At 50.3% G+C, this 17,969-nt stretch overlaps 1 protein-coding gene across 1 annotated transcript in view; it reads right to left on the reverse strand.

Moving 5' to 3' along the window:
• FIBCD1 (fibrinogen C domain containing 1) overlaps positions 1-17,489 on the reverse strand; it is a 198,928-nt gene extending 181,439 nt beyond the window's left edge. The window contains exon 1 of the mRNA XM_077305184.1: positions 16,967-17,489. Within this exon, the coding sequence (XP_077161299.1) occupies positions 16,967-17,038 (72 nt within the window). The 5' untranslated portion in view covers positions 17,039-17,489. The remainder of the gene's footprint in view (positions 1-16,966) is intronic.
• Between the last annotated feature and the right edge of the window lie 480 nt (positions 17,490-17,969).

Consider the following 17,969-nt stretch of genomic DNA (forward strand, 5'->3'; position numbering starts at 1 on the left):
TGGTTAAATATTTAGGAGTATATCTGAGTAAAGATATATCAGAGCTCATAACAAATAATTATGGGAAGTTATGGCAGGCAATCAAACAAGATTTAACAATTTGGTCGAAACTGAAGATCTCATGGTCTGCCCGCATAGCTGCAATAAAGATGAATGTATTACCCAAACTAAATTTTCTTTTTCAAAGTCTACCCATAGCACTTGGTGATAAGCAATTGAATAAATGGCAATCCGAACTGAACAAATATACTTGGACATATAAGAAACCAAGGATAGCTACCAGAGTGTTGCAAGATGCCAAAAAGAGAGGGGGATAGGCTGTGCCGAATTTAAAACTATATGCACATGCTGCGATGTTAGTTATGCTGGCAGATTGGATGATCAACCCAATGTTCAAAGATTTAGCGTTAGATAAGGCTGGACTGGGATCAAGCTTGCATGAAACTCTTTGGCCCTCTTCAAGTCAGAAAACAAAAAAACAAAAAGAAGAAAATAAAGAACAGCTTATGGTTTGATGGTGCCTTGAAGATTTGGCTAAGATATAAGGGTAGATTATTGGCAACATGATCCCTAATAAAATCACCAATTGAGGCTTATTTCACCGCTCAACAGCAAACAAGGATATCCTGTCTCAAGTATATAGACATCTTAACTAACACAGGCAGACTAAAAGGCCTTCAAACTGTGAATGAAGGAGGAATTCCATTGCAATGGATAGAATATAACCAACTGAAGTCGAGACTCAAAACGGAATTTGGAACTTCAAAGGGTGTTAAAATATCCCTAACGGAGTTTGAGCAAATCATTATGCAGGAAAAACCTCACGTACAAAAACAAATTTATAAAATACTCTTGCAATATGAGACTGAAACAGAGTCTATTAAGAACTGCATGATTAAATGGATGATGAACCTCAAATCTCTTTAGAAACTTTGGAAGGGATATGGAATAAGATACCAAAGCTAACTAGGAGTCAGGATGTTAGGGAGAATTGGTATGAAATGTTTTATCATTGGTACCTAACACCAAAAGCTTTAGTAAGGATGTCCAATAGGGGTAATAACAAATGTTGGAAGTGTCAGGAGAAGGTGGGATCATTTTTTCACATGTGGTGGAGGTGTCATAGGGTGTATAAGTATTGGTCCACTTGGAGCTAGAAAAGATGCTAAAAATTAAGTTTGTAATGAAACCTGAGTATTGGTTACTAAGTTTCTTTACGGACAATCTGCCAGTACAGGCAAGAGTATTATTTTTTTATGCTACAACGGAGGCCAGAATACTGTTGGCTAAAAATTAGAAAGTGAAGACGATACCCACGACAGAACTTTGGTTAGAAAAGCTACCTGACTTTGCTAAATTGGCGAGACTGACAGTATTAGTCAACAGCCAACTGGAAAATGAATTCCAGAATCAATGGAAGCTCTTCGTGGGCTATCAAACTAACCAATGACTGAATGGAGGTGAGGGAGGGGGGATGAATCTCTCAAGAGAACCAATTAATCAGTGACAATCTTATGTGTGTGTATATATATATATAATCAATAAATATTAACTAAATAAAAAATAATATATTACATACAATGAAAAAAAGGATGTAACGAAAAGGGTGGAAAGACTTGTAAAGCCCAAGGACAGATATCTCTTCCCGCTCATTCATATGGGAACAAGTGATACTGCCCAGTGCAGTATGGAACATATGAAGTGAGATGACGTGGTCTTGGGGGATAAAGTGAAGGACTTAGGAGCACAGGTTGTATTTTCACCAGTACTTGAGAGCCAGCTTGGTGTAGTGGTTAGGAGCACAGACTTCTAATCTGGCATGCTGTGTTCAATTTTGCACTCCCCCATATGCAGCCAGCTGGGTGACCTTGGGCTTGCCACGGCACTGAGGAAACTGTTCTGACTGAGCAGTGATATCAGGGCTCTCTCAGCCTCACCCACCTCACAGGGTGTCTTTTGTGGGGAGAGGAAAGGGAAGGCCACAGTAAGCCACTTTGAGCCTCCAGGTAGAGAAAAGTGGCATATAAGAACCAACTCTTCTTCTTCTACTACTTAATGAATGAGGCTTCGGAAGGGGAATAAAAATAATGCAGATAATGACTGGCTACATCATTGGTGTCATCAGGAAAGGTTTGGGTTTTGGGACCATGGATCACCTTACCGTGATGTGGTTCTATCAGGAGATGGTTTGTACCTCATGAAGTTGGGAAAAAACTGTCTTTGCGAAGAGTCTTGTAAACCTGGTGAGGACAGTTTAAGCGAAGTCCAAAGGAGAAGCGAGATGTACATTCAAAGCCTAGATCAATGACGATAACAGTAGACGGGAATACTGCAGATTTAAATGGAATGGCACATATGCATAGAAGTATTAATTTACAGGAAAGTTCAAAAACTAAAACCCTGGAGTACTCGTATGAAGGATTATGATGTCTCTACACTAATGCGCAGAGTATGGGAAACAAGTAGGATAAACTAGAAGTCCTAACAAAGGAAGAGGACTATGAGCTAATAAGTATTACAGAAATCTGGTGGGATACCACTGACAACTGGAATAATAGGATGGAGAGGTACAACTTATTTAAAAGGGACAGACAAAGAAGAGGGAGAAGTAGTACTATATGTTTATACTAGAAATTAAGCCCGCTGTAGAAGAAATACAGCAGGCGCTAGCAAATGTGGAGGCAGACTGTAGGAAAGGAAGGAAGAAGAGGAAAGGAGGTATGGGAGGGAGAAAGAAGGGCAAGGGATGGTTGAAAGGATGGGTAGAAGGAGAAAGAAAGGAAATAAAGGGGAAAGACAGGAAGCAAGTGAGAGGGAGAGACAGGGAGATGGAGAAATAGAGGAAGTCAGGAAGTAAGAAGGAAGAAAGGAAGGAAGGCAGATAGGTGAAAGGGCAGGGGACAGGGTGTGTGTGAAGGGTGGGGAGGAATCACGAGGGGGGCGAATCGGGAGGGGGAGGTGGCAAGGGAAGGGGGGGTAGAGAGGAGTGTGTGGGGGTGGGGGAAGGGGTGGGAGAGCGGTGTGTGTGTGTGTCAGACGGTGCAAGAACTCACAACTAACTTCTTAGAAATAGAAAGTTTTATTGAGAAGTACTTCATACATCTAGACTAGCGAAGTCAAATCTGGCCTGCGGACAGATTTGCTTCATCTTATCAATACAATTCTCCCGCCCAAAACTTGAAAGTTCCCAAGGGAGGGGAGAATGAGAGAAGAGGCGAAAGCAATTAAAAACAGTGTTACTTTCACATGGCCTTGACTGTCTTGAGCCTCAGATAAGATGGTATTTGCAGTAGAACCAGACCCAGCCGAGAGGCCCCATGGAAAAGCACATTGAGAGATAATGGTTACAATAACATACATTTCACTTTCTACTAGTTAGGGCCTGGAGCTCCCAGGCACCAAGCAATAAAACTGTCATAGAAGAACTCAGGCTAATTTATGACAGGGTTTTCTAACAATCCTGACATCCTTCCACCCCAAAATAGACTCCCCCCACTAGCCCGCATCCACCGGCCGAGGACACGTTGGGAAGGCACGGTGGAAAGCTCTAAGAAGGCGGGGGGCTTTCACATTCCCTGCATCAACCCACTCCCTTTCCCCTGAAGGGAAATCTTTCCAATCCACCAAGTACTGGAGTCGGCCCTTGTGCAAACGAGAGTCCAGGATTTGGTTGACTTCGTAGTGGGTGTCCTTGTCAATAAAGACAGGCACAGGCGTTGAGAGCGGAGGGTGCCACACGTCCGGCAAAGGGGCTCGCCGCAGCAGGCTGGAATGAAAAACCGGATGCACATTCCTGTAAGTCTTTGGCAAACCCAACTCGACAGTCACATCATTGATCAGCTTTACAATGGGAAAGGGTCCCACAAATTTGGGACCCAGCTTTTTAGACTGTTGTTGACACCATAGGTTTTTTGTACACAGGTAGGCGAGGTCTCCCACTTTCCAGGCAGGGGCAGGCGCACGTTTCTTGTCTGCCTGGGACTTATACGCTCGTTTAGTCTCCTCAAGGCTAGAGACAATGTCTGGCCAACCTGCACTAATGTTTTTTGCCCATTTAGTGACCTCGGGAGCCTCAATAGAAACCAACTCCCAGGTGGGTGCAGCAATCAGGTCAGTCCCGTACACCACCTTAAAGGGAGATACTCCAGTGGATGCATGCACCCCATTGTTGTAGGCAAATTCAGCAAGGGGCAGGAGGGCTACCCAATCGTTCTGTTGGTGATTAATGAAACAGCGTAGGTACTGTTCAAGAAATTGGTTCACCCTTTCCGTTTGCCCATTGGACTCAGGGTGGTAGCCAGATGTCAGGGCTTGTTCCACCCCTAGCAACTTCAAAAGCTCCCGCCAGAACTTGGCAATGAACTGAGGGCCCCGATCCGTGAGCAATCTCCTAGGAATTCCATGTAGCCGGATTATGTGAGTCACAAACATCGAGGCCAGTTTGGCCGCCGAGGGCAGCCCCACACAGGGGATGAAGTGGGCTTGCTTGGAAAATGCATCCACCACCACCCAGACCACAGTCTTGCCCTGGCTGGGAGGTAGGTCTGTGATAAAATCCATAGTAACATTGGACCAAGGACGAGAAGGGGTGGGCAGGGGCTGCAGCAACCCTCGCTTCTTTCCTCCTGGGGGTTTGGAAACAAGGCATGTAGGGCAGCCCTGCACATACTTCTCCACATCCCCCCTCAACGTTGGCCACCAGTAATGTCTTCTGGCAAGGTGCAGAGTTTTTACAAAGCCAAAATGCATCGTGGAACAATTTCAAAACGTCTCCGCGCGTCGCCGCTGGGACATAGAGACGCTCGCCTTTGAAAAACAGGACCCCCTTGTCGACGAGGGTGGGGCAGAGGGAAGCGAACTCAGAGTCCTGTAGCACCTCCTTCTGAACCCACCCCCCAGGAATCGGGCTTCCCTTTTATGATTGACTGCGCGTCACTGCTGCCAACCCCAACTGGGCGGGTGTGAACACCGTGTCCACCAATGGGTCGCGCTTGCTGTTGTACTGGGGCAAGCGAGAAAGGGCGTCCGCTAAAAAGTTCATTTTGCCTGGCAGATGCTTAAGGGAAAAGTTGAACCTAGAGAAAAACTCCGCCCACCGCATTTGCTTGGCAGACAAGGAGCGCGGCTGCTTGAGCGCTTGGAGATTCTTATGGTCCATCCAAACTACGAACGGGACGGCAGACCCTTCCAGCCAATGCCTCCATGTTGCAAGAGCTAACTTTACTGCAGCTGCCTCCTTTTCACAAATTGCCCAGTTGCGTTCCGCACCAGAGAAGTTTTTTGACAAATAGGCTAGGGGGTGCAGCTTCCCATCCTCCCCCTCTTGCAGGATCACGGCCCCCATTGCCACATCCGACGAATCTACTTGCACCGTGAATTGTTTGGATGGGTCAGCATGTGCCAACACCGGTTCAGACGTGAAAAGGAGTTTCAACCTCTCAAAAGCCTCCTGGCAAAGGGGGGGTCCACTGGAGTGGAGCGCCCGGTCGATTCGCCGCCTTCCCCCCGTCTTTCGTTCTTAGCAAGTCAGTCAGAGGCAATGCCACCTTGGCAAAACTGGGAATAAACGTTCTATAAAAGTTGGCGAAGCCCGAGAAACTTTGAAGTTGCCTCCTAGTTTTGGGAGGTTCCCAGGCCAACAAGTCCCGCACTTTGCTCAGGTCCATTTCAATTCCAGCTTTGGACACCCGGAATCCAAGAAACTCCACCGCCTCCCGGTGGAACTCACATTTTGAAAGTTTGGCAAACAGATGGTGCTTCCGTAGCCGGCTGAGCACCTCCCGAACTAATTTTATGTGTTTGTCCAGGTTGTCAGAATACACCAAAATATCATCAATATAAACCAGCACCCCTTGATACAATAAATCATGCATAATTTCATTTATCATGTTCATGAACACGCCCGGAGCGCCGGCGAGGCCGAACGGCATGACAGTGTATTCAAATTGGCCAAAGGGGGTGTTGAATGCCGTCAGGTACTCATGCCCCTTTTTTATGCGGACCCGGTAGTACGCTTCCCTCAAGTCCAATTTTGTAAAAATTCGGGCCCTCCCCAAATGTCCCAATAAATCCTTAATCAAAGGCAATGGGTAGGCATTGCAGGTGGAAACAGCATTCAGCCCCCTGTAGTCCGTGCAGAGGCGCAGGGACCCATCCTTCTTTTTCACGAAGAGGACTGGGGCAGCCAAGGGGGAAGTGGCCGGTCTGATGAAACCTCTGGCTAAGTTCTTGTCCAGGAATTCCCTGAGCTCCTTCATTTCCCTAGGACTCATTGAGTACAATTTGGCTTTAGGAAGCGGCTCTCCCTTCTTCAGCTCAATTGCACAGTCTGTCTTGCGATGAGGGGGCAACTGATTGCATTCAATCTCCGCAAACACATCCTCAAACTCTCGATACTCCCGTGGGAGTGCAAGTGCCCCTGCCTCCGCCACCGCGGCCATAGTTTGACAGCCCAGAGCGGGTAGGGGTCTCACATGCTGCTTGCAACCCAGGGACGAAAACTTCACTGTCCCCTTCTTCCACTTCACTGTGGGGTCATGTTCACGCAACCAGTCCAGCCCCAACACACACGGGAACGCAGAGTGAGGGGCCACCAGGGGTTGGATTTGCTCCCAATGTTTATCGATGTCCAAGTCCATCAGGAGCGTTTTCACTGTGGCCTCCCCCCCTGGGGCACATTTCCCGTCCAACTGGGTGATGGGTAGGGGCTCCCCCAAAGGCACCTTCCCCACCCCCAAAGTCTCGGCCAGTGCTGGGCTTACTAGGGTTTTAGTACAGCCCGAGTCCACAATGCAACGTACCCCCAATGTTTTTCCAGAGCTGGGCTCTGTGAGAGTGGCGGGCAAGAGAATCAGGGGAGAGTCACTCACCGCGCGTTTGCCCCTGCCGGAGACCTGCTGGCGGGGCGCCTTTACAGCAGGTCGTCGTCGTTTCCCGACTGCTCTCCAGACTGTATTTCCTCCTGTGGGCTGCTGCCATTCGATTCCTCCACCACAGAAGCTCCTCCCGCCGGAGCGAGCAGGGACTTGGCGGTCTTCTTTGGGGCCATTTTCTTGGTTGTCGTGGCTTTGGCTGGTGCACCGCCCAATGGTTTGGCGCTCGCTGAACCTGTCGCCCCGGTTTTGGCCGGGCACTGGGCAAGGAAATGGCCAGCCTGGCCGCAGCCCAAACATAATCCCTTTTCCATGCTCCGAGTGCGCTCGCTGGGATCCAGTTTAGCTTTGGGCTTGGGTTTCTTAGGGGTAGAGGTCTTTCCCCCCCATTTTTTCCGCGATTCCTTTGTATTCAGCAGCCCGTTCCAGGCGGCTTTCCATCTCTCCCGCCAGCTGCACCCATCCCAAAACGGTCAACGGGTTGTCTAGGAGGAGGCACTTGCTGGACAGGTTTCCGGAGAGGCCCCCCATGAAAGCATGCACTCTCTGGGGTTCCGTCCAATCCGGAACAGCCGATGATAATTTCTTGAATTCACGAGCGTACTCGGCCACAGTCATTGTCCCTTGCTTAAGAACCTTGAGTTTCTTCTCCGCTGTCTCCTTCTCAAAGGGCTCCACGTACATCAAGCGCATGGTTCTCAGGAAGTGATTGTAGTTACGAACTGCTCTCGGATTGTAACGGTAGAGATCCATGAACCATTTCGCCGCCTCACCTTCCAGACACTCTCCCACGAAACAAATGCGCTCGGCATCATCATGGAAAGTGAAACCCATGTCCATCATGTAGGCTTGGAGGTGAACCAGGATCGAAGGAAAGGTTGACGAGTCACCCGAGAAACGGGCCTTAAACTTGTAGGTGCTCCGCATCTCCACTCCCCTCAGATGAGGAGGCAGGCGACCCGGGCCCCAATCCATCGGAGCCCCTGCTCCCCGGGGTCGTGGGCGCATGCCACGACCGACTCCTGCCGCCGCTCCAGCGGCCGCCGCCGCTCCGTCCGCTGCTGCTCCCTGCGCTCCATCGACCCCCGCTGGGGCCAGCGGCTGCCCCAGGGGCTCTCCTGCTCCGCCAGCCGCGCCCGCGCCGAGGTCGTCCTCTCCTTCGCGCTCGCCCGCTGCTGCCTTCGCCGCCGCCAGAGCTGCGGCTTCAGCCTCGGCCGCGGCGTCCATCGCCGCCAGCTCGCGCTCCCTCAGGGTGGGAAGCTCTCCTCCACGCCGACCACTCGGTTCGCGGGAACCCGCTTGCAAGTCTCGTAGCAGGCGCCTTGCCTCGCGCTGCGACTCCGGAGCCAGTTCTCCCGACACCGCCTGCAACCAGTTGGTCACTCGGCCGATCTTCTGCTGCAACTCCTGCACCTCCAGGGCGGTCGCCAATCCGTGGCTTGAGACCCCCGATGGCAGTTGATCAGGCCACAGCTCATCACCTGTCAGTTGGTCATACTTTGACAAACGCCTGCGTTCGGTGATGTGCTTCTCCAGGAACTCGGAGTGGCCCGCCTCCCCCAGGGCTCTGGCCATTCCCGAGCTAAACGAGCCCGCTCCAGCCACTTCGCCCTGAGAGTAGTCCCAATCCAGACCCTCTTCCTGCTCAGTGTAGATATTACCTTCGTCCTGCATGTTGGCAGGCGAAAGATGTTGTGAGATTTGACTTAATGTCAGACGTTGCAAGAACTCACAACTAATTTCTTAGAAATAGAAAGTTTTATTGAGAAGTACTTCATACATCTAGACTAGCAAAGTCAAATCTGGCCTGCGGACAGATTTGCTTCATCTTATCAATACAATTCTCCCGCCCAAAACTTGAAAGTTCCCAAGGGAGGGGAGAATGAGAGAAGAGGCGAAAGCAATTAAAAACAGTGTTACTTTCACATGGCCTTGACTGTCTTGAGCCTCAGATAAGATGGTATTTGCAGTAGAACCAGACCCAGCCGAGAGGCCCCATGGAAAAGCACATTGAGAGATAATGGTTACAATAACATACATTTCACTTTCTACTAGTTAGCATGATATAGGGCCTGGAGCTCCCAGGCACCAAGCAATAAAACTGTCATGGAAGAACTCAGGCTAATTTATGACAGGGTTTTCTAACAATCCTGACAGTGTGTGTGTCTGGGCAGGGGGAAGCGGCGGCGGCGGGGCAATGGGGGGGCGGCCCAAACATAGCTATGTGTTACCTTACCAATGGGGAAGAACTGGTTGACGAGGTAAAAGTTCTGGAAGTGCTTGGTAGTAGTGACCATGTGATTTTGGAGTTTATGATCTTGGGGAAGAGAAAAGCTATATGTAGTCACACATACAGGCTGGACAGGAGAGCAGATTTTAACAAATGTAAAGTTATGCTGGATAGAATCCCATGGTCAGAATAACTTGAGGAGATGGAAGTCCAAGAAGGTTGGGAGTTTCTTAAAAGTTAAATACTTAAGGCACAAGCGTAGACAATTCCCTTGAGAAGGAAAACTGGGAGGAACCTAAAGAAACCAGAATGGCTCCATGAACAGCTTTCAAAAGAATTGAGCAATAAGAAAGACTCATTTAGGAAAGGAGGACCTTATAACCAAGGAGGAGAAAGAGGCCCTCTTTTGGAAAGTGGACGATCCCTATTGGGGTCATGCCCCCATGGAGGGCCAATAAGGTAGGGCGTGAGTCATCCCCATGCAATTTTAACTTTATCTTGGTTAAATATTATATTTATTTACCAAATTTATCTTCCGTCTTTCTACCCCTCACAGAAGCCACTATGGCAGGTAGCAATTCAAAGCCATTAAAATCAAACTGCTGCAAACTCTCTTCATTAAAACAAACAGGCAAAAAGAAAGTGAAAATATGTATATAAAGTGAATAAATCAGAAATGAAACATTGGTCAGGAAGGCAGGATCACCGAGGGAATACCAAACCAAACCATTCTTCACCTGCTGGTGGAAAATGGCCACCAAAGGAGACAGACAGATATCTCTGCGGAGTCAGTTCCAGAGCTTTGGTGCCATGACTGAGATGGCCCACTACCAGATAGCTGCTGGTTTTCCTGCACAAGACTCTGGGTTCAATCCCTGGCCTTTCTGCTCCCAGGATCTATTAAAAACATTTTTATTCTGCTCCTTCTTTGGGGATTGCGGGGAGGCATTAAAGATGGTTCTTTCTTCTCCATTTTACCTCACAACAACCTTGTGAAGTTGATTTGACAGAGAGTGAATGGCCCAAGGTCACCCAGCAAGTTTCATGGCAGAATGGAGACTTGAGCCTAGATCCTAATCCAGGACTCAACCCTTTGCTTGGGTCTAGAGAGCCACACTGGTCACAGATAACATAAAAGTCCACATTCAGTGATCTACCTCAGCATAAGCTGACCATACATAGACTTTGATTTCCAGACCTGGTTGCAATGTATTCAGGCAGTCAGTGGCCTGGGCAAAATCTGAACACACTGCCCATCCACCTGACAACAGAAGTATAAGAATTTCCCGTTGATTTTTGTTGGGGGCATACTCATTGTGAACAATTCCCCGTTGTGCTTTTTTTCTGTTCTGCTCACAAAACAGGCATCAATTTAATGTGGCCAGGGCCACAACATTGTCCTGAGGGCCAAGAAACCGTAAAAACTCCAGCTGTTGGATGGAACCATAAAGTCCTTACTCTAAAAGCAGTCATGGCAGTGCTGGGAGAAGTGGCCCTCAGTTTGCAGAGTCAGTACAAGATGTTTTGCCACCCCCCAGCAAGATACACCTACTGTCTTGTAAGTAGGCTTGCCAAACTCCAAGTAGAGCCTGAGGGCTCCCAAAATCACAACGGAGCTCCAGATGACAGAGAAAATGACAGCTTTGGAGGGTAGACTGTATGGCATAACCCACTCAGGTCCCCGCCCTCAACAAACCCCAACCTCCCTGGGCTCCACCCTCAAATATCCAGGAATTTCCAGCACCAAGTTGTCAAGCCTATGCATAGGCCTGCACTCTTGCTGACCAGCCTTGCTTGTCCCTTCAATTAAAATCTCAGACATCACTGCCCAGCAAAGGTAGGGTGGGGCCTGGAGATCTCTTGGAAATGCAACTGATCACTAAACTACTCAGAACAGTCACCCTAGAGCAGGGGTAGTCAACCTGTGGTCCTCCAGATGTTCATGGACTACAATTCCCATGAGCCCCTGCCAGCAAACACTCATGGGAATTGTAGTCCATGGACATCTGGAGGACCACAGGTTGACTACCCCTGCCCTAGAGAAAATGGCCACTTGGGATGGGCATGGGATTAGGCCCTTCCCCTCCCAAGGCTCCAGCCATAATTCTCCAGGAATTTCCCAACCTGGAGATGGCAACCATAAGCAAACAGCTGAATCAAATCCCACAAAAATCCTTTACTTAACCATGGCTCAAGGAAGTTCTGTTGAAGTTCCTGTTCTGTATGATACTTTCAGTTTACACACAGCCTCACCTAAAACCCTTAGGAAAAGCATGCACGAGCAGCTGCGTTTGACCTCCCTTGGGGATAACAAGGCCTGATCCCCTTCAGGTTAGCTCCTGTTTGTAATCTAGTCTGAGCCAACGCATCTGTCATCTTCCCTGCAATGATTTCATGGCAGAGGACACTCTTGGGGAAAGGATTACATCCTGTATTCTCAAACCTGAAGCATCAGCCTGGGTTCCCTTGGCTGGGCACCATTCCATCACGGCACATACAAATTCAGCTGGCAGCAAAAGACATTTTCAAAACTTGATACAAACAGTGTATTTTTTGTAGAAGTGGGTCTGTTTTGGAAACTCTGAAAATGTTCAGTATAAACTGGACATACTCCAGAAAAAGAAAAGTAAACAAACCCATTTTAATTTTAGGCAACTTGCAAAAATAGATTATTTGCTTAGATCAGGCATTCTCAACCAGGGTTTTGTGAAACCCTAGGGTTTCTTGACGGCCTTGGAAAGAACAAATGGGTGGGAGTTTATCTGGTGATATGACCATATATGATCATGTTGACCCGGCCCCCCTCCTAAAATAGCCAATGATGGCCCTGGAGGGGGTGAGAAAAGGAGGGATCCTGGGGTTTCTCGAAGCCTGAGAAAAGTTTCAGGGGATTCTCAATGATAAATGGATTGAGGAAGGCTGGCCCAGATAAAGGAGGTGTTCGTGTGATTGGAGAGAGGGAGAGCAGCTGTGTTGGTCTGACTGTGCACATGGCACCCAGGATAAACCTTGGTTGGTCTGAAAGGTGCCCCAGGATCCACACATTGTTGAGTTGTTTATGAGCTCTGCTGTTAGCTGCTGTCCGGTGTCATGATGGGGGGAGGGGGGAGGGGGGGGTACTTGCAACCTTAGTAGAACATTTGTTTTGTAAGTTTCCCTGAAAGTCAGGTCTGGAGAATTTGGGCAAAATAGCTTTCTATCCCATGCTTAGTAACATTTGTTAGTTGAAGGTGCTCCTGAAGTCTTGCTCTTTTCTCTTGCTGCAAACAAACTTCACACAATAACCTGCTGAGATCACTTTTGTGCACAACAGGATGGTCCAATGAAAAGATGCTATATAGAAGAGCGTGTTGGAAACTAATCTTTATTTATTTACTTACTTATTCATTCATTTATTAATTCATATATCACCCCTCTCAGACATACTGTTTTGGGGTGGTTTTCACAATCTAAATACTCAATAAAACCAACAAAATTCACATATATAAAATCAAATTAAGAATTTTTTAGAACTACAGATTAATCACTGTTTGCATCAGCCATGATTACTGAGATCAAAAAAGAGTTTGTAGCCAGCAAGATGCTGGGCATTAGGAGTCAAAGGAGAAAGGGAGGGCAGAGGCCAGGCAGAAGGTGAACATCTCAAAAACTCTTCTCTATACCCATTAATGATCCAAAAGCTTCTCCTTTTTATTTATTTATTTATTATCTTTAAACCGCCCGCAGTGCCGCAGGCGCCGCGGACTAAATAAAGCAGTAAGGGCTGGTGGGGAGGAGTTAGGGCGGGCTCTGTCCGGGATAAAAACTCGCTTTGCGGCTCCTGATTTGCTCCTCTGCCACTCCAGGGCCAAGTGTCCAATTGGGAGGCGCGGACGCCGTGCCTCCAACTCTGCAGTCCTTCCCAACAGCCATCCGCGCTGGATGGCTGCCAGGGAGGACGCTCGCCCCACACCACTGCGGTCTGGGGAACCTGCTTCCCCGCCGAGCGGCTGCCCTTCGACTCTAAGCTGCCTGCGCCCGCGACCTCCCCCCCATTCCCACTCCCCGCTTCGCCGCGCACCCTGGACACCCCTCCCTGCCCTCCACCCCCCATCCCCGATGTCCTCTGCCGCCTGCCGCCACCTGCACACTTCCCCCACCCAAACCCAACCCTACCCCACTTGCGCCTTGCCGCTTCCCCCAACGTCCCCGAGCTACCCCGCCGCAGCCGCCACGATCCCTGAACTCCTCGCCCCCCTTACCCGGTTGCCATCCTCTCAGATACTTCGCCACCGCTGCTGGGGCCCGCACAGACGGCGCGCCTGAAGATGGGCTGCCGCCCACGCTCCAATATGGCGCCCGAGACCCTGACGAAGACGCCGAAGACAGGCCGCCGCCCACGCACCCAGATAGCTCCCGAGACGCCGCCAATGCCCTCAACAGCAAGCCACGGATGAGCCACAGCCCGCACCGCTACAGGCCCGCTCCGTCAGGTACGACTCGCCCTTGCCTGTACGCTATCCTCCCTTCCTACACCTCACCTCCCCTCTTCCTCCCTGTGCCTCCGGGACCCCTTGCTTACTCCGGCCTGCTCCTCCAGGGACACGGGAGGTGATGGTACCGCTTTACTCTGCTCTGGTTCGGCCTCACTTGGAGTCCTGTGTTCAGTTTCGGCACCACAGATAGGCTTGTGGGTGTCCTGCATGGTGCAGGGGTTGGACTACATGACCCATGAGATCCCTTTCAACTCTATTATTCTATGAACTCATAAGGTAGTTTTAGGCAAAACTTCTGTCTCTCTCTCGTATCTTCACCCCTGCCTCTGCAGTATGGAGCTGACAATCCTTAACCTAGTGGCTAATGAAATCATTAAAGTGAAAGTATGTAACGTTGCAGAAAAGTGCTCTTTTTGGGCTGCAAGGTTTAATCAGTAAATACAAGCAGCTGAAACTTTTGCTAATGCCCTTAAACTTGTGAGGATGAGAGGCAACCACCTGCAGTTTATTTGCATAGCTACTTTGAGGCTAGTGGTAACAACTGCATGGAGCTCTGGGTCCCTGTGCACATCAACTACTGAACAAGTTATGTTTTTAGAATGTCACCACAACTTTGTGAGTGCCCCCCTCCCCGGTCCTGGTGCATCTTCAGTGCTAATGACTGGCTGTTTTTGTTAGTTAAATCATTATCTCATTATCTCTTTGATTTCTCCAAAAGCCACCTACTTTGATATTCTTTAGCAATGTGCAAATTTATTTAATTTACACCTGTGATGAATAAACCAAGGCTGGACATTTTAACAGGGAGCAAATTCCCTAAGAAACCAATGAGACTTACTTCTGCATTCATGCTAATAACTCCTCTACTAAAACCCTTCACACTTTACTGAGCACAAAGCCTGAATTTGGGGGGGGGGGGGAAGGAAAGATCCCTGCAAAATCTTCTGATTGTCAAAATCTTGGGAAGGCAAGAGACATGCATATTCTGGGGCAGTGGCAGTCTGTTTAAGGCAACAGATCCCGTTTTTACTGTCATAACTTGCTGATGTCATATCTATACTTTCTCCCTCTCAGTGGGTCTGTAGAATGGGGGAGGGAGAAGACGACTGGAAGGGGGCAGGATCTCCCCACAGAACTGGCTCCTGGTTTCATGCCCCCACAGGACTTCCTTAAGGCCTGGCATTTGATGTCTCTCCTGGACTGTAATAGAAGAAAAAAGTCTCAGGGATCACTGCTATAGAAGTATTACACATGGTGATGTTAATATTAGTGGCCCCCTACAAATTTGAATTTATACGACCAGTTTGGGATTAAATTATATCCAAGAAATTATAACAGACTAAGTTATTTCCCACAACTTTATTTCCAACAAACATTATTAGAGAAGACTGAGATCACAAGGAAGCGAAAAAAGGAATATACATGGGAATCCGTTTTGAAATTGTTTTGGACATTGTGATATTTTGAACATTAAATCACTTAGACAATGGCTTGAGACTTTTCCCTTCTATTGTATCACGGCTGATGAGTCTACACCTGTTGTCTCTCCTGGACTGGGCAGTGTGTGTCCTCTTTGCACTTTGGGGAGAGGGGTGGGATTAGTCGCCTGTTACCGCGTTGACTGCAAAGAATATGTTGCTGGCCTTGTGCTGCGCGGGGCCAAACTCTTGGGGGCTTCCTGGCCTCCAGAGGGCTGCCCTGGGCTCCAGCTGGCAAAGGGAAGCAACATCCCCTCTTAGCCATGGATTAAGAGGGAGGATAAACTCTCCCAAGGAAGATCTCCTGCACAGCCTTCCAGAAAAGGAGAGCAATCCTAGAATGAGCTTTCCCGGCTGACTGGATGGAGCACTGCGCTGTGTTCCTGTGCAGCTCCTGCTCCCTTTAGTGAGAGTTGTGCAGGAGACCTTCAATCAGCCAGGCTCTGGTACCAGCCTTGCAACTCAGCCCCAGCCTCTGCTTCTTCCGTGTCTTCTATCATCTCTTCTAGGAAGAGGAGCATTGGCAGGGAAGAGACATTCGAGGACACTGGTGCCATGTTGCAGGGCTGGGGGAGGTCAAGTAATGTCCCAGCAGGCACTCTGCTTTGCCTGCCCCCCTGGAGCAATGCCTCGGGCTCTGAGCTGCTGCAGTCAGCAAGGTGACAAATCTGGCTCACCATCTCTTTCCCCACCTTTGTGTCAGGAGCCTCTCTTCCACTAGCTGCTTTTCCTTTCAAGTATACATCGCCTGCACTGGAATGCAAACTGTTAAGTGTATAACACTCATGACATAGCCTCCGTTATGCGCACAGAACAGTGCATGCACACTCTTCTGCCTCTTTGTATGCAATTTGTCTTCTTTCAAACTGCCTGCATGATTACTTGTTTCTACAACATCTGCCACAGGTTTCCACACTGGAGACTTGTTTCCACACTAGCTTCTGCATGGATGGCAATGTGGGGGCGCCAGCCAGTGTGTGACTTATGATCACACTTGTGTGGGGTGTGCACACAGACTTCCTGATCCCATCACACAAACCCATGTGCTTGCTCACACAGAGAATATGGAAAGGTGCCTTTCCTCTTTTGCCAATGATTACCCAAGCCAGCTTAAATCTCTGTGTGTGGGGCCAGGTGTGTGTGTGGCTCCCCATGAGGGCATTCCCAGGGTTCCTCTTTGGAGAGCAGCTTCTCCTAATTACACACACACACACAGGTAATGTTATCCCTCTCCGGGTGCACACTCAAAGATGTGGGGGGGGGGTCACTGGGGAGGGGGACAGTGCCATGTGGGGGGGGAGCTCAGGTTTCTGCACAGAGAAAGCCCCTCATCGTCCTCGGCAGGAGCGAGCAGTTCAGCCCAGGCAGGTGAATCCGCCTGCCAGAGAGAGCGATGTGACATTCTCTGCAAATAAATAAGCTAAATAATTCAAGGAGAATTTGCCAACAGGCAGCAACGCGCTCCCGGCGGGTCCCTGGGGAAGACGAGCAAGGGAAGGCGCATCTTGTGCACAAGCCCAGCCTGGCAAAAGGGACCGACGTGCCAGGAGGATGCCGCCCTGCGCGCTGCTGCTGCTGCTAGCACCTGTTTCCAGTGCACTCCGGGCCATGCACCTGCGGCCCCAGCAGATGACCGGGCGCTCCTCAACTTGGCGGAACAGGGGGAGGGGGGCGTCCGGATGACTCCAAGGTTGGCGCCAGCCCCTTTCCCCCTCAAGGCGCAGCCCTCTCTCCGCCAGCGTGGCAGGAAGGCTGCGGGGAGGGGGGAAAGTTTTGGGGGGAGCAGGGGAGGAAGGGAGCGCAAGAGCGGGCGGGCGGGCAGTCTTTCCAACGGGGACGCTGCGTCTCCCCCATCCCGACCCCCAGAAAGCTCCGCTGCGCGTCTGGCCCGCGGCGCTCGCTCTCGCCTACCTGGGCTTTCTCCTGCGGGCCGTCCTCAAGTTGCGCGGCGCCCCCGACGTTCTTCCAGCGCTCGTTAACCATCTCGGCCGGCGGGCCGGGGCCGCCTGTCCCCGGGCGTGAGCCGGACCGGCGCGGGGGCTCCAAGCGAACACCGCGCGGTTCCTGCGGCTGGAGCGGCTCTCCGCTCCCTCGCTCGGGCTCGGGCTCCGATTGCGACTCCGATTCCCTCCTTCCCCCGCCCGCGAGCGCGCGCCGCCTCCGCCTCTTCCTGGAGGGAGGGGGAGAGCGGGGAGCGGCTGGCCGGAGCCCCCTCCCCTGCGGAGCCAGCGCAGGGTGGGGGTGTGGGGGGGGGAATTGGCGGCTCTTTCCTTGGCGCCTCTGCCCCCTGCGGAAGCCCAACGACGCCCCTGTAGGGCAGGCTGGTCCCCCTCCGCCTGGACGCGGCGAGGGAAAGTGGCCTTTGCGCCAGGGCAGGCGCGTCCCGAGGCAGTTTCGGAGGCCACGGACTCATTCGAGAGACCCCACCCCCGTCAGTTTTCTTGGGGGCGGGCGTTTTGTTATAAACATTGCCCAGTTCAGAACAGCTGCCCTGCAGCCAGTTGCCCACCGCCAAGTGGTTTCTTGAGACTTTCCACTGTGGCCCGGTATCCTCTCTAGACAACAGTTCCTGGGAGGAAGGTCTGCTTTGGGCAGTCGATTCTACAAACCCCACTGAGTCGCCTCCCCTCCCCCCCCCCCAACCCAATCCCTTCGAAGCTCCACCGCACAAATCTCAGGGAATTGCGTAAACTGGCAAGCAACCCTATAAAGCACTTCCTACCTGCAAGCAGTGCTCCTGGGGAGGAAAGCTATGGCAAATCTAGACAGCATCCTAAAAAGCAGAGACATCAGCCTGCCAACAAAAGTGTGTTTAGTCAAGGCTATGGTATTCCCAGTTGCAATGTATGGCTGTGAAAGTTGGACCATAGGGAAGGCCGAGCATCAAAGAATTGAGGCTTTTGAACTTTGGTGC

Source organism: Paroedura picta, chromosome 12 (genome assembly GCF_049243985.1).
Source record: "Paroedura picta isolate Pp20150507F chromosome 12, Ppicta_v3.0, whole genome shotgun sequence".
In the NCBI taxonomy this organism is placed as follows: domain Eukaryota; kingdom Metazoa; phylum Chordata; class Lepidosauria; order Squamata; family Gekkonidae; genus Paroedura; species Paroedura picta.